Source organism: Microtus pennsylvanicus, chromosome 12 (assembly GCF_037038515.1).
Source record: "Microtus pennsylvanicus isolate mMicPen1 chromosome 12, mMicPen1.hap1, whole genome shotgun sequence".
Classification (NCBI taxonomy): domain Eukaryota; kingdom Metazoa; phylum Chordata; class Mammalia; order Rodentia; family Cricetidae; genus Microtus; species Microtus pennsylvanicus.
Window position 1 is genome coordinate 64,933,085 of NC_134590.1, and position 18,026 is coordinate 64,951,110.

At 41.7% G+C, this 18,026-nt stretch overlaps 1 protein-coding gene and 1 long non-coding RNA gene across 2 annotated transcripts in view; one reads left to right on the top strand and one right to left on the bottom strand.

Moving 5' to 3' along the window:
- Positions 1 to 10,430: 10,430 nt before the first annotated feature.
- LOC142833041 (uncharacterized) lies at positions 10,431 to 14,522 on the bottom strand. The gene is made up of 2 exons (XR_012907318.1): positions 13,014 to 14,522; positions 10,431 to 12,088 (listed from the first exon to the last, which is right to left on the bottom strand). It is a non-coding gene; the product is annotated as an uncharacterized LOC142833041 (long non-coding RNA).
- Positions 14,523 to 16,492: 1,970 nt separating this feature from the next.
- Morc2 (MORC family CW-type zinc finger 2) overlaps positions 16,493 to 18,026 on the top strand; it is a 43,641-nt gene continuing 42,107 nt past the window's right edge. The window contains exons 1-2 of the mRNA XM_075944078.1: positions 16,493 to 16,595; positions 16,691 to 16,892. Coding sequence (XP_075800193.1) covers positions 16,825 to 16,892 — 68 coding nt within the window. The 5' untranslated portion in view covers positions 16,493 to 16,595; positions 16,691 to 16,824. The remainder of the gene's footprint in view (positions 16,596 to 16,690; positions 16,893 to 18,026) is intronic.

The following is an 18,026-nucleotide window of genomic DNA, read 5'->3' on the forward strand; positions in this document are numbered from 1 at the left end:
GCTAATGCAGAAAATTCCTTGGCTAAATTTACTATAAAGAATTGGACCCAGGTTTCTGTCTCTACGAATATCTTTTATGTAATTTCTCACACCTATCACTACATGACAGATGCCAGTAATTTGAATGGGAGGTGAGTCAGGACACTGCCCAATTCATGAAAAGAGAAGACAAGTTATACTGAATAAAAACAACTGGGATCTGTTGGCTTTCAAAGTGTCCTGGGTTATACTCCCTTCAGACATGGCTGGATCTAGTTGGGCAATTTTGGGAATATCTCAGCCCGCTGTCAGACAATCTCTGTGTTGTGACAAGATAGCTGTCAGTAGTGTTAGGTCTACAACCTGGTAATTCTAAGTTCAAGGCATTAAAAACAAAGGAAATGGCTTCTCTCACCCCCCCCCCCCCCCGAAACAGCTCTGTGTGTATAGAACTAGTTTGTCTCAGATCTTATATTCACCCCTTATCCAATTATCCTGACCAAGAATCTTAAGTGCTCGGTTAGTCAGAACTCTACCCTTATTTCTGGGGCCAGAGACAGGTATCATATGTTCAGATGGTGGGAAACTGAACTAACAACTGATATGTCCTCATTAAAAGAAGGAAGGGGTAGATGGTGAGCAGATGAAAGCAGCAGATATGCACTGCAGGGATCTCTTGAAATAGAAGGAGGTCACCTAGATAATAAACAAAATTAATAAAGTGTTAATTTGTTAGCTTTTGATGGGAGATAAATGCTTGATTCATGACTCAACTGGTCATTCACTTAGGGCTCAGCCTGTCTTGTCTGTCAGTCCAGCTAAGGGCAGGTTGACTCTGTAGTACAAAATCAGAACAAGTGGAATGAGATGTTCCTAAGAAATATTTCCATCAAACTATTTGCAGGCACATTAAGGTTTGTTCTAAGGAAGGGAAACATTTCAAATATGATGTGCAAAGGACCGACATTTACTCTGGAAAAGAAGTCCAGAGGTAAACAGTTCTGTTCTGTTGCTCTACCAGCATTCACACAGGGCTTTCTTCCTCCTGGTCAATCAGCAACATGGCTCAGGACTCAGGCAAGTCTGCCTTCTATCTGGCAAGTGGAAGAAGAGGGGATGGGTACACTTTTAAGGACAAGTAGCAAAAGTTGCTCATCTCTGGCTACAAAAATCTAGTAACTAACCTCGTGATGGTTAATTTTGTGGTATCTGCACTGGACTTGGAAGTTCAAAGAAACCAAGAAAAGCAATATGTTTTAGTGTCATGTCAACATTAGCTGTGAGCACCAAGTAGAGGAAGGTCTACTTCCAATATGGGTGGAGCCCAGACAGAACGAACTTGGAATTTATCAGACCTCTGTATCTGGATTGAATTGTTCTCTCAGCACTCCAATGTGTAGGTGGCCTATTCTAAGATTCTTGAGCCTCCATAATAATTTCCCTAATAAGCCCCCATCATATATCTACACCAGTATCTTGTACATACATACATACATCCCATTGGGTTTGCTTCTTTGGAGAACCTGAATTTGGTGGGGTTTTACTTGCCAAAACAGGGTAAGAAATGTGCTTATTTGAAGAACAGATGCAGTGGCTCTCAACCTTCCCAATTATGTGACCCTTTAATACAGTTCCTCATGTTATGGTGACCCCCCAACCATGAAATTATTTTGCTACTTCATAACTGTAATTTTGCTCCTGTTATGAACTATTTGACATGAAATATCTGACATGCACGATATCTGATATGCTATCGATCTAGGGGACATGACCGCCAGGTTGAGAACCAGTCTTCTGTCAGAATGTGGCACTCCAACCGCCAGCCTTTTCTTTGCTATAGCGAAGGGCTTATCCAAACGTTGAGCATCTGTTATCTGGAAGGCAAGCATCTTCAAAAGGCAGCTGTGAAAGACTTCATCCTTATCCCGTTCCTTCTTTAAGAGCTGGGGATCCAATCCAAGGCTTTAATACATGAGACAGGTGCTCCACCATTATCTCCAGTTTGTTGCTTTTTTTTTTCTTTAAAAGATTTAAGGAACTAGTCATGATGTTTTTTTTTTTCTTTAAAAGATTTCATGTACCAGGCTGGCTTCAAACACACAGCAATCCTGTCTCTGCCTCCACTGCTGAGCTACCCATTTGTTCATTACATTCTCATTTGAATTAGACCATGTTCAATGTAACAATTTTAAAAGTTATATTTAAATTATTTAATTTAGAACCAGCATTTTCTTGGAAATAAAGGGCATCTGCTTTGCATAACTACAAAGTCATTGTAACAAGTGTATTAAATAAAGTTTCACCAAACTCAATTTTCAGTAATTGTTTCATTCAAGTGTTTTCTAATTTTAATTGATGTCAAATCACTTTCTAGAAAGACTGGAACAATGCACGTTCTCATTAATAAGGTAAAGAGAGTTCTCATTGATTCTAATTTTTGCTACCACTGTAGATAATTGATATTTTAAATAGGGATAGTTGTGAGCTGCCATGTGGTGTTGGGAACTGAACCTGGGCCCTCTACAAGCGCTCTTAACCCCTAAGACATCTCTTTAGTTTTTTATTTCATTTAGACACTGTATTTTTGTGTTCATAAATAGAAAACACTATCCTGAGTGAGGTAAGCCAGACCCAAAAAGAGGAACACGGGATGTACTCACTCATAAATGGTTTCTAGCCATAAATAAAGGGCATTGAGTCTATAATTTGTGATCCTAGAGAAGCTAAATAAGAAGGTGAACCCAAAGAAAAACATATAGTCATCCTCCTGGGTATCAACCTTCATCAGGAGATGAAAGGAGACAGAGACAGAGACCCACATTGGAGCACCGGACTGAAACCCCAAGGTCCAAATCAGGAGCAGAAGGAGAGAGAGCACGAGCAAGGAACTCAGGACCGCGAGGGGTGCACTGAGACAATGGGGATGTTCTATCGGGAACTCGCCAAGGCCAGCTGGACTGGGTCTGAGAAAGCATGGGATAAAACCGGACTCGCTGAACATAGCGGACAATGAGGACTACTGAGAACTCAAGAACAATGGCACTGGGTTTTGATCCTACTGCATGTACTGGCTTTGTGGGAGCCTAGGTAGTTTGGATGCTCACCTTACTAGACCTGGAAGGAGGTGGGAGGTCCTTGGACTTCCCACAGGGCAGGGAACCCTGACTGCTCTTCGGGCTGATGAGGGAGGGGGAGTTGATTGGGGGAGGGGGAGGGAAATGGGAGGTGGTGGCGGGGAGGAGGCAGAAATCTTTAATAAATAAATAAATAAATAAATAAATAAGTAGCCGTATAACTTTCTGCATATGTATTTTGCTTAAAAACCCATCATGAATACACCAGTTGAATAATCTTGATCTGTCTTCCATGTTTTTTTTTCCTAGGTTTTTTTTTTTTATTTTATTTTTGAGACAGGGATTCTATGTGTAGTCCTAATTGTCCTGGAAGTCAGTCTTTAGAACAGGCTGACCTCAAACTCAAAGAGGTCCTCCTGCCTGTCTCCCAAGTACTGGGATTAAAGGTGTGCACCACCATTGCCCAGTAAACTTCTTATACCAGTATCTTTATGCCATATTATTTGTAGGTTTTTGAGTAAGTTTTCAAAGGGCTGCTGGCTAAAAAACATGCATTTCAAACTTTCATTTTTGTCAAATTACCTTTTAAAAAGATTAACATGAATGTTAAAAAAAAATCATGTGTCCTAACTTTTGTTAGCACCATAGAAGGTTGCTGTTTGAAAATTTTGCCATCTGACCGATGTGAATGGTACCTTTTGTGGCTGACTTGTTTCGCTGACTGCTTTGGATACTTTCATGCTTACAGAGATGCAGAACACACTGGCTCAAGCATACTGAATTAGGCCCATTGTGGAAGTCACAGCTCTATTACCCACTGTGTGACATGGGCAAGAGTCCTTTAAAGGTGGTTTCATTTGCAGGAGCATTTCCTCTCTCTTAAGGCAGACTGAGAAGGCCCAAAACAATACCCAGCATAAAACAGCACTAAATGACTAACAATTGCGTGCATTCGCCACATTTTGATCAACAGTGAACCACCTATACCACAGAGGTCCTTGACAGATTCAGACTAGTGGCATTGGGCATTTTAGTTAGTGTTAAGTATACTCTGACATTTACATAACAAAACTGCCTAATAATGCATTTGTCAGGATATATGCCTGTAGTTATGACACACATCTGTTAGTGTATCAGGGATAGTAATCCTGAGTCTGTTATGTTGGAGATACTTCCTTAGTCTAACATATCTTTTATAGGTTTGTTTTATATAGAGAAATACATTTATCATCCTCTTTATGGCTTCTAGGGTCTTGGATTTATAAAAATCTATTGGTTTCCCTTTTGGTTAATCATGCTGCTTTTAGGAGATTTTAATAACACTCTAATTTTTTCTCATTCTTAGCAATTCAGAAACTCATCATCAAGTGCTAGTTTGGACTCAAGCACTGAGGATCAGGGTTTTATTTGTTGCCTAAAGGTAAGTCTCTGGACTGAAGCTGTTCTTTTAAACTTACGTCACCCAATGAACAAGCATTTCTGCCTAATGATTTTGGTCTTGGATCCCCAACATTTGCTTATTATACATGATTCCAAACATCAAGGGAGGATACTGTTTTTAAGTCTCCCTCCCAGGAAAGGAAAAACAAACAAACAAACAAACAAACAAAAAAAGCTTTCCCTTCAGGACTTCTAGGTCGGTTACCACTACCTTTAATTCAGTTTCAGGGGAATAATCATTTTCATGAGGGTCAGAAGTTAATATTTTATTCTCTGGTTCCTTCAGGTCATTTGGTTACCAGCAATAGAAAGTCATATAAAATTACATTTATTTGTACATATGTATCAGCACAAATGTGGATGGTGGTCAGAGGACAATTTGCTGGAGTTGGGTCTCTCCTAATATGTACTGGGAACCCAAAATAGGTTATCACGCTTGGCAGCAAGGACATTTATCTGCTGAATCATCTTGCCAATCTGAGAATTTCATTTTTTTTCCCTTACAGAAAGTAAACTTGTAAAGATGTATGATTGTCTACAATTAAAAGAAAATTTGAGTAATAGGCCTTAAAAACAGGTATGAGGGTTCTTTAGGGGATTTTGTATCATTATCTATATTGTTTCTTTGGAACATTTTCATGACAATGATTCAATTCCTGCCACTTTGCCTCTGATGTTTCTCTTTAAAATAGAAAGTCCTGGTGGGAGACCAATTGTGATAGGATACACTTGGACTGCTCAAACTTTGGCCAGGAGTATGAGGCCAGTATATTGTCATGTACTGTCCCACTAAAATAACAGAAAGAGAAGGTGTTCTTTTTCAAGGAAGAGTGGAGTCATCAGTGAAGGAAGAGATTAGGAGTAGGCCAGAACAATGGATGTGCAGTATACTAATAGTGGAGAAGAGAATCATCAGTGGATTGGTAGCCAGGATGCAAACGTCACACTGTCAGAACTCAGGGGTGCTTCAAGACACTCGTGGGAGCTTGTCTAAGCTCCAAATCCAGGGTACATGTTAGGCCTCAATGACCTTTACTGCAGTGACATGGGAGTTTAAAAAGTGATTCGTTGCCTTCTCTTTGCCTGATGTGAGCAATGCAACCAGGATTTAGTTTAGCCATCACTTTTAAATCTGGAATAATCTTTCATGTAAAATGAAGCTATCAAGATATTGTAATTTTGATGACTCAAGCTGTTTTAAAGGATACTTTCAAAACTAAGGAACACTTACCAAACTCTAAGCTTCCTAACGTTTAACAGCCTGCCAGCTTACGTAATGAAGACTACATTGCTAGATTTGATATACAAGGGCTATTTTAAATCATTTGACAAAGAGGCTCAGGTTTAAGTAACTTGCCCAAAAGGAGGCATTTACTTTTAAAATTCAGATTTTTAAATAAATTCTAATGTGGTAGTGTAAAATAGTCAAAGTTGAATCTTGTGAAATCTACACTATTCAAAGAAAGCCAGTGATAGACTTTTCTATGCATTTACAAAGGTAAGCATACACTTCAAAATGAGTTCACACAATACATTTCTATAACTTGTTTCATTTAAGGTCTCGTGACCATTTTTCAATGTCTACTCACAATACATATACCTTATTTATGTAAACAACTATGTACACTTTCTTTTATGGCTGAACCATATATTCAACCAATCTTCGAAGTTTCCCCCAGTAATTTTTATGATTCTATAGTGTATTATTCTGTTTTTCTTTTGGAAAATAATTTTGTTATGGCCTTGACCTCAAGCTTGGAAAAGTCAAGCTTCATTGCTGATAAATGCTGTTATTAGTCAGGACTCACTTTCAAATAACAGAAACCCAACTCAGAGTAACTTCAACAAAAAGGGTATTTATTGGTTCACATAACTGCAAAGTCCAGGGGATATACCACTAGCTTCAGGCACAGCTGGATCCAGGGGGCATAAATGTTGTCATCAGAACTCAAGTCTTTTGCTCTTTTGGCTGTTTCCCTCTGCACTGGCTTCATTTTCTGCCTGGCTCATTGAACATAGTAGGCCCTGTTGGTTTGAGTTTTTCTCCCACAAAGCTAAAGCATCTAAGTTAAGGGAACTTCTCCACAACTGAGTAAACCACCTAGGGCTGATTATCATTGGACAAACTTGAATCATGCATCCATTGCTGAATCAATCACTAGAGTCAAGAAGGACTTTGCTGATTGATGAGGTTGGAATAACATGTCCAGCACAAGATTCAACAAGTGTCTAAACCACATGGACTGAAAACTGGAAGAGATGGTTCCAAAAAATATCAGGAAGTTGTTATAGTGAGATGGAATGGGCAATAAAAAAGAACATCCAGGGATAAGGCCAAGTACAGAGCTTAATCTTTGACCATAAAGTTGGCTTATAGTAGTTGGTTTTTCTTCCTTGGTAATCAAATTCTAAAAATCACCAGGAGCGATGTCTGTCCTGTCCATAGGAAGCCTACAAATCACTTAAATGAATGATAATTTCCATTAGCTTCATACTCGAGGATTCACCATAGAGTTTTCATTCAAGTCAGATTGACATTGGTGATGTGAAGCAGGAAAACCATTCTACTTGGCAAACAGTTTGAAGCTGTTTGAGTTAGCTGCAAATTAAGTTCAGTGGTCAAGTTCTGGTGTTGCTTTATGTCTCAAGGTGAACTTATAATTTCTTAGTCCTGGTCAATCATATTCATTTCTTAGTATATATAAAAAAAAGCAATGCACTCTTGCTTTTCAACCTGATATACTTCTGTTAGATCAAACAGATGATTCAGGTGTTGAAAATAAGCAGGGTTATTCTCTACTTAAAGTTGTTGGTCAAGGAGTATGCAGCATGGTCCTCCCTGTTGTGAACATTGAGTTCTGGTAGGGTATGGTACAGGTTCCTTCTATTCAAAATTCGTTGATGGAACTGGGCACAAGCCTGAAACTGATGGTATTCTCAAGGCCAGTTAGTCTGATTGCAGTAGCATGTCAAAATAGGCAGGTTAAGAGCTAAAGACAGGTAAATAGAGTAACTTCAGCAGGGCCAGTCATACCAATAGTTAAACTATAGTTTGGAAGAATAGGCAGATTAATAATGAAGCTCTGTAAATTAGTTTTTGTCCTGGGTACTCCAGAGATAATCCAAAGGGTTTACTCCAGACAAAATTTTTTTGTATCTTAAAGGGACAGTTGGGTATAGCAGCTTTCATTTTCCTGCTCATCTGTGCAAGAACTGTCAGCTTAGAAGGCTATATCCTCAATGCAGACTTGAGGTTCTATTTAGGAGTCTATGCTACATCTGAGAGCAACAGGATTGTAGAGCCAGGTTTGTTGTAGTTGGCTCTACTTTCTTTGGTAATCAGGTCTTCCCCTTCTGTAATACAGCCCATCGCCAAGAATCTTAAAGGCAAGTCAAGGCCTCAGACTGGTTGGTTGGGTGGCACTATTGTAAGATTTAGATGAGCTCCAAGGCATGAAGACAGTAGACAAGGCCCTAGAATAAGGCTTTTGCCTTAAGTTTTAGTTTTTTCTATTTATCCAATCACTGATTAGATTGATTGCTCATTTTAACTGAGTATGGCAGAATCAGAAGGAATGACTGGCAGTGTAGTTTTTTTTTCCTGCAAATACAGTAAAAAGAAAGAGCTAATGTAGAGATAATAGAAAAGTGAATCTGTGACTTCTTCTTTACAAATAATAGTTGCAGATAAAAGCAGAAATCATCCCGATTTTGATTTGCTGACTGTGAGCAGTTTAGAATAACCCGATCTGAGTTTGATTTGCTGGTTTGTGTCAACAATTATACAACCATGGTTAGAGGGTAAGAAACAAGAATATAAAAAGTGGCAGTTCCAACGTTTACCCAATGTACTCAAGAGTAGCTGATGGTAGTTGGCCCTTTGACTATGAAGTTGAAGAATAAGATTTTCTCAGGTCACAAAGTCTTGTTTACTATGATTTCAGTATTCAGGGATTTTATCCTTTCTACAAGAAAAAAATAATCTTAATGTCTTAAGAATACTTCATAGTAAATAGTCAGTCACTCTGAACTAGTGTAAAGTGATAGTACGAGACAGATGGAACTCCATTAAAACATCCAACAGGACACTCAAGAATATTGAAAAAAAATCCTTAGCTGCCATTTATAGATTATTTTTTCCAAGTTAGTCTAATTTTCCAGCAAAAAGGTCGACAATATGCTACTTGAAATGTCTAGCAAGCTATCATGGCCTAGAGTCAAAGAATCTGCGTCCAACTATGCCCATCACATACAGCTGACGGTACCAAGCCTGAAGAATAATCATTAAAGAATATTTCAATGGTAGAGGAAAATTGTCCAGCTATGTTTTAAGTCACATATGATAAAGGATGTTCAGAATATGTCTTCACGATCATCTGTTCCATGTAGAGGTGAGTAAATTAATTTTGAAAAGGCAGAAATAACAAGTGTTGGAGGAATTTAATTTTTCTTTAAGCCCTGGAAACAGTAGTTATTAAATAACAGGAAACCATGGAGCAAATTACTAGTCACATGAGTTGAAATTGAGACAGTGAATGATAATCAGGTTACAAGTCCCTTTAGGAAAAACTGTATTTGGATTTTGCTTCATAGTTAATGATTATCCTTTGTACGTGGAGTACCATAGTTTATGTGGAGAGGTCAAATAAACAACTTGGTCTAAGATGGCCTCAATGAGGCATCAGCTTCAATACCAGCTTTCAGGCAATTCCTATATCCAAGTTCCAAGACTTCCAAGCCACATACTTCCAGTACCACTAGGTACAGGTTTGTGAAAGTTAATGGGGTTCTTCGGTGTAGGATACACATGTATTATTCTCTGGCTATATCCAACTCCAGGAAGTCCACCTTGGATGGAATGCTATTAATAAAATTTCACTTGACAACGCTGTGTGATCGTTCTCTGGACAAAGGCATACCCATCTCCAAACATGTTCGGCATCAACTGAATATGAACTATATAGAATTGGAAATACACATAAGGTCAGAATGTCATTCAGGTCAAACATGTTATCTAGGGCAGTGGTTTCCAGCAGTATCTTCTGAAGAATTTTCCATAAAGAAGTCCCTTTAGTTGTCACCATGATGGTAAAGGAATAGTTGTGGCAGGCTGCAGATCCCTACTCCAGAGCAGCTTCACTTTACTCTGGACTTCCACATAGCTTTCCTTCAAAGGACTTCATTAAGCACAAAGCCCTTGGAAAATCAGTGATAAGGATAAGTTGTTCACAAAATGCTGAAACACAAAAAATAGGTCATGGGAACCAGAATATGGGTAAGCAAGCTCAATGCTAAGACAAAGTAGACAAAATATTTGTTTATTCTCCCCCTGACGTGGACCATGTTATTGACTGATGGAATTAAAGCATCTACTGTAAATTTTGATTAGTGACTAAGATGACTAAAAAGGTTGACCATGCTCTAGTGGGTGCCCAAGAGTATCTGGGCAACACAAACTGAGGGAAAGGGGGCACAAAACTGAAAGAGAGCAGGGAGTAGTTTTTGGTAAGTTAGGGGGTAAATATGATCAAAATATACTACATGAAATTCCCAAAGAATTGATAAAAATAATTGTATTAAAAAATGACTACCAGAGAACAAGACTATTGGTTTTAAGCTGTAATATTGCTGGGAATTTGCAAACAGTACTTTTGAGAAATTCAAAGTTGGATGACTTCACTTAAGCAGTAAGATCTCACTGGGCCACAACTCTAATTCTTTTTCTTTTCCCTCCTTACTTGAGAAGTGATTCCTTTAAAAGTTACAACATGACTCTATTAAGAAGTTATTGCTAACTTAATTGACGCAAAAGTCAATTTCCCCCCATTCTCCCTTGAATTTCAGAGGCTCCCTTGACAAAAAAGGTAGTATCAAAATGTATAACCCTCAGATGTAACAATAATTCAAGCAGTTAGGACAAAATATGAGAAAGGGCAGTTTCAAAGACAGTGAATTTATTATGGGGTCACCAGGCCAATCTGCTGATAATTAAGCACTGGCAAGACAGTTCTAACAGTTTCCCATTCTGTTAAAAAAGCATACTGGAAAAAACAAAAGCAAATAAAAACTCGCAGTAATCTATTTGAATGATGTATGGCACATTGGGCTAAACAGCTAAATGAAGCTTTATAGCATGTCTTTGAGACCCTAACCACTGAACTGTTTGTGTAGGGACATGCATTACATTTTTTTAACCACCTCACTGGACAACAAAAATTATAAATTATATGTATATTTATAAAAGCAAATGGCTCGTTCTACCTATTAATTTGGGGACAGACCACTGGTAAGCTTTCTCTGTCTAGGAACATTAATAAAATTTAAAAGCAAAGAACAAGTGCAGATCTGTAGTTAATGAGGCTGTTCTTGGAAAGACCATAAAAATGAATAAGAAAATGTAAAAATACTTGTTTCATACTGCATAACCTTGTTTCCTAACAATTTTTTTTTAAAACCAAATCACCAGCCACCATGGAGACTGCTTGCTCCTACACCTTAGTGACATCATCAAGGGATTCTGGGCTAAATATAGTTATGATTAAACTTCAAACATTGTGCTCTACTAAGGGAAACATATAGTCTAGAAGCTTGAACATTTTCAGTCTCCAGCCATTTTAATACTGTGAATAATATGAAAGCTAAGATAACACCAAGGGTAATACTGGACTGGGAGTCAGAAGGACTGCCTTCTACTACTGTATCACCTTGGATAATTGCTTAAATTCCTAAATTTCTATTCCCTCATTTCAAAAAGGTGATTGTGTTGATAATTGACACAAATGTTATATGAAAGTGCTCTGAACCTGTAAAGTGCTATACAAACAGAAGAGATTACCATATAGGTTCTATCTTGATGTATCAGAAGTCTTTTCCGGAATCTGGTTGAAGCCTGGTGAGATGGTTAGGTAAAGGGACTCCTTAGTAGAATCTCTTATATTGGTGTGAAAAGTTTTGGTTCCTGAGTAACCCAAAGATGATACTATGAGGAATTCGATGTGCCTTAGTTTTGATCCCAATGGGTCAGAATGTCTGCTTCTCATTCAGTAGACAGCTATAGATTTGGAGGAAAAAAAAAAAACAAAAAACAAAACAAGAGTCCAGTGACCTTGACAGGATCCTAGTCAGTTCATTAAACTTCAGTCATTTGAGATTGTGGAGTATGTTCCAATGCTGTTTTCAGAGATGATGCCGTTTTCAGTGTTGACAATTCACAAACAAAACACAAAATCCCCTGGTCCAAGTTTACTATGTGTCTCTGAAGACTTAACTGCAGAAATGAACTGTACATTTATGGAATAAACTTGGCCTTTATTGTGATAAAATAGCTTCAGTTATTTGGCTTGAAGACTCTTGACTGCACTATAAAGGGCTGTGCTGAATCTGAGCAGAGAAGAACAGGAGTGGAGGTAAAGATCACATCATGATGGCTGAATGCTTCTTGGGTCACAGTGGTCCACTGGAATGGTGTCTTCTTCAGTAGTAAGGTGGTAGGAATCACCATGGACAGAAATCCAGGTATCAGTTCTGCAGGCTGATGGACTAGCAGAGGTCATCACAGGGTCCAGGTGAAGACTCAGCAATCAGGAGGCACAGGACTAGAAAGGGCAGGGAAAAACAGATAAGGTAACAGGCACACAGAATTATAAACACAGGAGTGTAACAATGAGGTGGGGGTTGCTGTCAGTACATCAACTGTCTGGTGGGCAGTCCCAAGCCTGGCTTAGATGGTGATGGAGAAATTGCTAGAGGCAAGGTCAGTTAAAAAAAAAAGGTTGGGTAAAAAAAAAATGCTCAGAGTTCTCTAATAGAGGTAATATTCTGACTGTCTCAGGGATCAACAAATATAAAACTCCTACTCTGGGGCAGAAATTTGTTTTCAGGTTGCTAGCCATTAGGTGAAAGGGAGGAAAAGTGGTTTCACAATTGGCACAAAAAGTGAGATTTTAGGTAACACACCAATTTTACCCTTACTTTCTCAGTATTGTTCAAATGCTGTCTTATGCTCCTATCCTATAAAACTCTCCTAACCTTCACTTTAACAAATTCTATCTCGACCAAGACAGTATTAAGGCCTTGGTCCGTCAACCTGCTGTCAATTCCTTTTTGGGTTTAATGGTTCCCTAGTTTTCTTTTAAATCTAGATTTAAGAAATAAGAGTGTGGTTTATATCTAATGAATTCATTTTATCAAGAGTAATGTTAGACATAATGTAGCAATTATGGTCCCTGCTTTAAAAAAGGCTTCATTAGAAGTGGTGGCACATTTGGGCAAAGATGAATAAAACCAAGGCTATATGGAAAAATAATAAATGCACCCAAGTAACTTTTATCAGATTTTGCACATAAAAGATTAAAGTCATTATAAAGATTTTCTTTCTGCTGTTAAGAGAGCCACAGGGACGAGAGCATTTTAGTTGTATAGGAGATAGCAGAGCGGTGCCAGGTGATAAACCACAGAAGTGCATTCCCAAGGTAAACGACAACAATGGAAAGCAGGGGAATTTTGGAAAATGGCAAGTACCGTAGGTTCACTTTGGATGGAGTGTTGCCAGTTTGCACTGAGGGTCTGGACAGAAACCCAGGTCTTCAAGTTTCCAGTAACAACGCTGGTGGCAGTGCTTGTTGACTTGATGCCTCTTTACACACGGCAAAATCAACAGTTCCAAAGTTGAAAAGTACAAGACATCTACCTCCAGAGTTCCTGCCACATCTTGACAAGCTCTTCTGGGTCACAGGTCCAGCAATTGAAAATCTGGAAACCCGGAGTCCACAGTGGCAGTTACACAGAAAAGTGTATCTGCTCCAATTACTGCAAACACTTCATGAACCTCCAATCCTGGACATCTGTGCTTTGCCACGGAATTTCAAGCTTTTAAATTCCAGTTGATTTTTCTTTTTCTCCTTTCTCCTCCTTTCTCCAGAGGAAAGCCTTTAACACCACAGTCTTAAAGAGTCTTTTGAGGTACATCCAGATTTAATTACAAAAGAACTAAGACCAACACATTTTTCTCCAAAACAGTCATTTCTCTTGAAGGGAAATCATTTGTCTCTGGCCCTTTGGTAAAGGGAATAGTCAACTTAATTTTTTATATACATTTGAATAAAATATCGGAATTGGTAACCTCTAATCATACAAAATACACTTAAATATGTTGTGTTCACTTGCTTCGAGAGCTGTACCACTTGATAAGCACCACTCCACAAAACGAAAATGTCTGAAATGCAACTGTTCAAACATTTTTATAGTGTTTGCTGGATAATGGCCTGCAATTTGAGGAAAGCAGCTGACAATTAACAGAAATAAACAAAAAACGGCATTTTGGCCATTTCAGTCTCACACTTGCAAGCAATTAGAATACAAGGCTGGCCAGGAAAAAGGTAAGCTTCAAATTACTTCCAAATATACTGATTTTGTGGTTCAACCAGAGTCCAACAACTTTTCAGAGACTGTTAACCTTCAATTAATAATAAGAACCAAACCAAACAAGCCAAACCAAAAATAATCCCAAACAGTCTCAGGAATCCAATGCCTGGTTCAGTCTGCTTCAGGGAGCCCGCTTGCTAAATATCCACCTGCACCATTAGCTGGGTTTGGCAGCACCATTTAAAAATAAGCCTGTTCACTATCAACCACGCAAACCGGGGATACAATATAGGAGCAAACGACGGATGTCAATCATGGTCGTAGAAAATGGTCAATGAAAGAAAAGTAGTCAGGCACCAGTACAAGCAGCAGAAAAACAATTGCTGGGCCAAAGATTACATTTCTTGATACTACAGAACACATTCACTCCTAATTGTAGCTGCTTTATATTGGGTGCCACTGTACCACGTGTATCTGCCACCCTTCAGGCACCCTACGGTGAGAGGAAAGGGCTTAGAATAGAAGCCAAGCAGTGAAATGATGTTACCCGAAATAGCCATTATGCATTAAGAAGCAGCTCACATATACCAGGGACTCAAATGGGGGCTTCAAATTGGTTGTGAAGGGTCCCAAATGACATGTAGGCCTCAGTTTCCTCCCGGTGGCATACAATTGTTCTCTTCTGGGTCACAGCCCCCTTTGAAAACTTGCTATTGATGGGTCCGCCCATTCCCCAAGAATGCACTTTCCCACACGTTTCTCCACACAAATTCAAGGAGCCTGCCGATCTCCAACTCCAATAAAAGGTTCCCGGATTTAACTCCTGGGAATGAGCAATTGCTAAGTCTTCTCGCAACTCAAAAAAATAAAAACGATAATCATCCTTTATGTAAACGGACGCTTCTGTAAAAGCGCTTTCAATCCCAGACACACACTGATAGGCAGAGGAGGAAACTGAGGCGCAGACAAATTACAGAGTGACTTGCCTAAGGTCACTCGGCCAGCGGGTGGCTAGGCCCGGAAGCAAACCCAGATCTTCCGACTCCGGAGCTCGAATCCCCACCCCGGAGCTGCCGCCAGAGCTCCCGCCCCCCCGCTAAGGTGGCATAAGTAGGAAAAGGCAGAGGAGAAAGCCCACCACCAACCATCCTCCCGCGCCCTCCTGTCCCTCCAGCTGCGTCCTAGCAGGCCCGGAAGGGTGGCGCCAGGCCTCCAGGCCGGCCCCGGCCACCCCAGCCTCCCCCGCCGCCTCCCCGGGAGCGGGGCGGAGCAGCTGCCCGCCGCCGCCGACCACCCGGACGACTCCTCGTCGAATCGCAAACGCATAGGCCGCCGCCCGAGTTCTGCGGACGAGAAGAAAGACGCGGCGCGAGCGCCAACGGCCACCGGGCGCGCGCCGCGGCGGCCGGGCCTGCGCCCCAAGAGCTGGATGCCAGAGCAGGAGGAAGAGCCGCCAACCGATCGCTCGATCGACCGCACGCCCGCTCCTTCGCCCTACCAGACCGGGGAGGGGGGGAGGGCGCGCCAGGGCTTCTTCGAGTTAGGGGCCTGACTCCCCGGCGACAAGACAAGATGGCTCCTCCGCTCTGCGCTGCAGCTCCCGTCCGGCTGCGTCGCTCGGCCCGCCCCCGGTACTGTTTCTTTAAATGGCGGAGAGGGTCAGGCAAGCAGGAAGAGAGGCGCGCGCCCTCACGTGACGGGGGCGGGCCGGCGCGGACCGGATCCGGTCACGTGGGCCCGCGTTGCTCGCCAATCCGCAGGTGGGGGTCTCGGGGCGGGGGCGGGAAGACTTGCGACGTTGTGATTGGCCGAAGGCGCGGCGAAGAGGCCTGGGAGGCCGGGACCGTCGGGAGTGAGCGAGGCGGCTCGCGCTGCGTGCGCTGACGGAGACAAAGCAGTGCCCGAGGTCGCCGTGGCGGCGGTGGCGGCGGCAGCCGAGTCCTGAGCGCCGAGTCTCGTGACGCCAGCCCTGTCGTCATCTGTTCGGGCGCGGCGTGGCGCGCGCGGGCGGCGGCGGAGGCAGCGGCAGCACATGGTTCCAAGAGCGCGCCGCGGTGGTTGAGTTCCAATTCCGCGGGGAGGGACAAAGGCATCTGCGAGCTGCAGGCAACGCCCGACCGGACCCGGGGGGCTGGGGCGTGCTCGCCGCCGTCCTCCCCGTTCTCTGCCCTGGATCCGGAACGAGTGACTTTCTCGGAGGTGGCCGCAGGACTCGGGCCTGGGCGGGCCTGAGGGGCCCGAGGCTGGCTTCTGAAGGGGGTGGGGGAAGGGCGCGTCTGAGGCGATCCGGGCGGGTGTGCTGGGAGGCGTCTCTGGGGGCCACGCTGAGTGATTCCACCCGCCACCTGTGGTGACTGTGGCCTTCCAGCCAGCTGTGCGGGGGACGGGGCTGGGGGGGGGGCGGTACAGGAATCCGTCGGTCAGCACCAAGGACCTGCCAGTTGGGAAGCGGTGAGGCGGGAAAGGGCATCCATCGCTCCACCGCTGGAACACCTGTGTGAGGAGTCTGGCGTCTTCGGCGGTGACGAAGCCTCCCGTGGCAATGACGTCAGCTTTATGACAGAAGTAGGTCAATCTCTTGGTTCTCTTCAGGAAACTTAGGAGAACAGAAAAGGACTCGAAGAACGTGAAGATGAAGCCGCAATAAACCGCCAGCTTGGAAGACCATTCCGAACCATTCACTCCGGAGGCTTCGGGAATTGCAAGAAGGACGCTCTACGCTTGCTGCTCTTAAGGACTGTAGGTTTAGGATGTAGTTCTTTCCAAAAATATTACATCATAGTCACTAAAATACGTACATCACTTGCAATTTCAAATATCTGACAATATTTTAGATAGTCGGGAAATTTTGTTCTATGAGTCAATAAGAAGCACAGATTTACCCTCGACTGGATCAACCTCTGGGAAAGCCTGTTCCGTTCTATGTTCTCCCCTGTTAACGAGCAAAGACTGGAGACTCACTGCAGTCATGGCCTTCACCAATTACAGCAGTCTCAACCGAGCTCAACTAACCTTTGAATATCTGCACACAAATTCGTAAGTATCCTGTAGGTGGCACTGAGGTAACCAGTAACTCCTTGGTGTTAATATGGAAATCCTTTCTCCAGAAAATTTTGCCTTTTTATCCTTTGGCATGTGTCATTGGATGTCTTGAGCCATATTGAAGAACCGAGATCAGTGAAATATTTGTTGCTAATCTAGAAGAAAATGATTTTCACTTACTGGATCACAGTTTTCTAAATGCAAACTTTATATGGAGTCAGTATGTTCAGTTGTCTCATCTGTTTGATAGGAATCCAACAAGAAGGGATCGCCAACATTTGGACCATCTGGTGTCAACTGTTGTACATCTTTAGTGACAGCCTAGAAATTGGGTTTATAACAAGTGTTTCTGACAACAACAAGATGATGGTGACACGTAAATGACCAACTTGGAAGAAGAAAGCTATTTTTTTCAGCAAACAATTGCCTTTATTTATTTATTGGCAAATTGTCGTTTGTATATGCTAAGCAGAGTGGAGAATTCTTTAAAGCCCCTGGTTTAGATAGTCTTGCCCCAAAATGCATGTAAGCACAGAAGCATGCTGTTTTCATGGTTTTTGAGTAAGTGAAGAGATAACATCATTATAATTCAGTGTGGAGTATTTTAGGGTTGGTATATTTATTTATTTTGAAGTCCGGGTCTCTACATATCTATGACTGTTCTGAAACTCACTATATAGACCAGGTTGGCCTGGAACTCATGGAGATCTGCTTGCCTCTGCCCCCACGAGTGCTAGATGAAAGGAGTGCTCTACCACATCAAGCTAGGGTCAGTTTTTAAAACCATTAAGTTACCTTGTAGTGCCAAAAACTAGTCAAAAACATTCACCTGTGACTTTTGAGCACAAGGTAAATATTCTATTAAAGCACTGGGATGAGGAGTTAAGACCTAAATAAATAAATGGTCTAGTTAGTGAAGATCCATCTGCAGATTATCAAGCATAGACTTCAGTTATCCCATAATAGTGTAGTGATTTTTAGCCTATTGTGATTTCATAATACTTTAAAAAATCTTTTCTGAGCCAGTCAGTGATGGTGCACGCCTTTAATCCCAGTACAGTACTCAGGAGGCAGAGGCAGGCGGATCTCTGTGAATTCCAGGACAGCAAGGACTACACAGAGAAAATT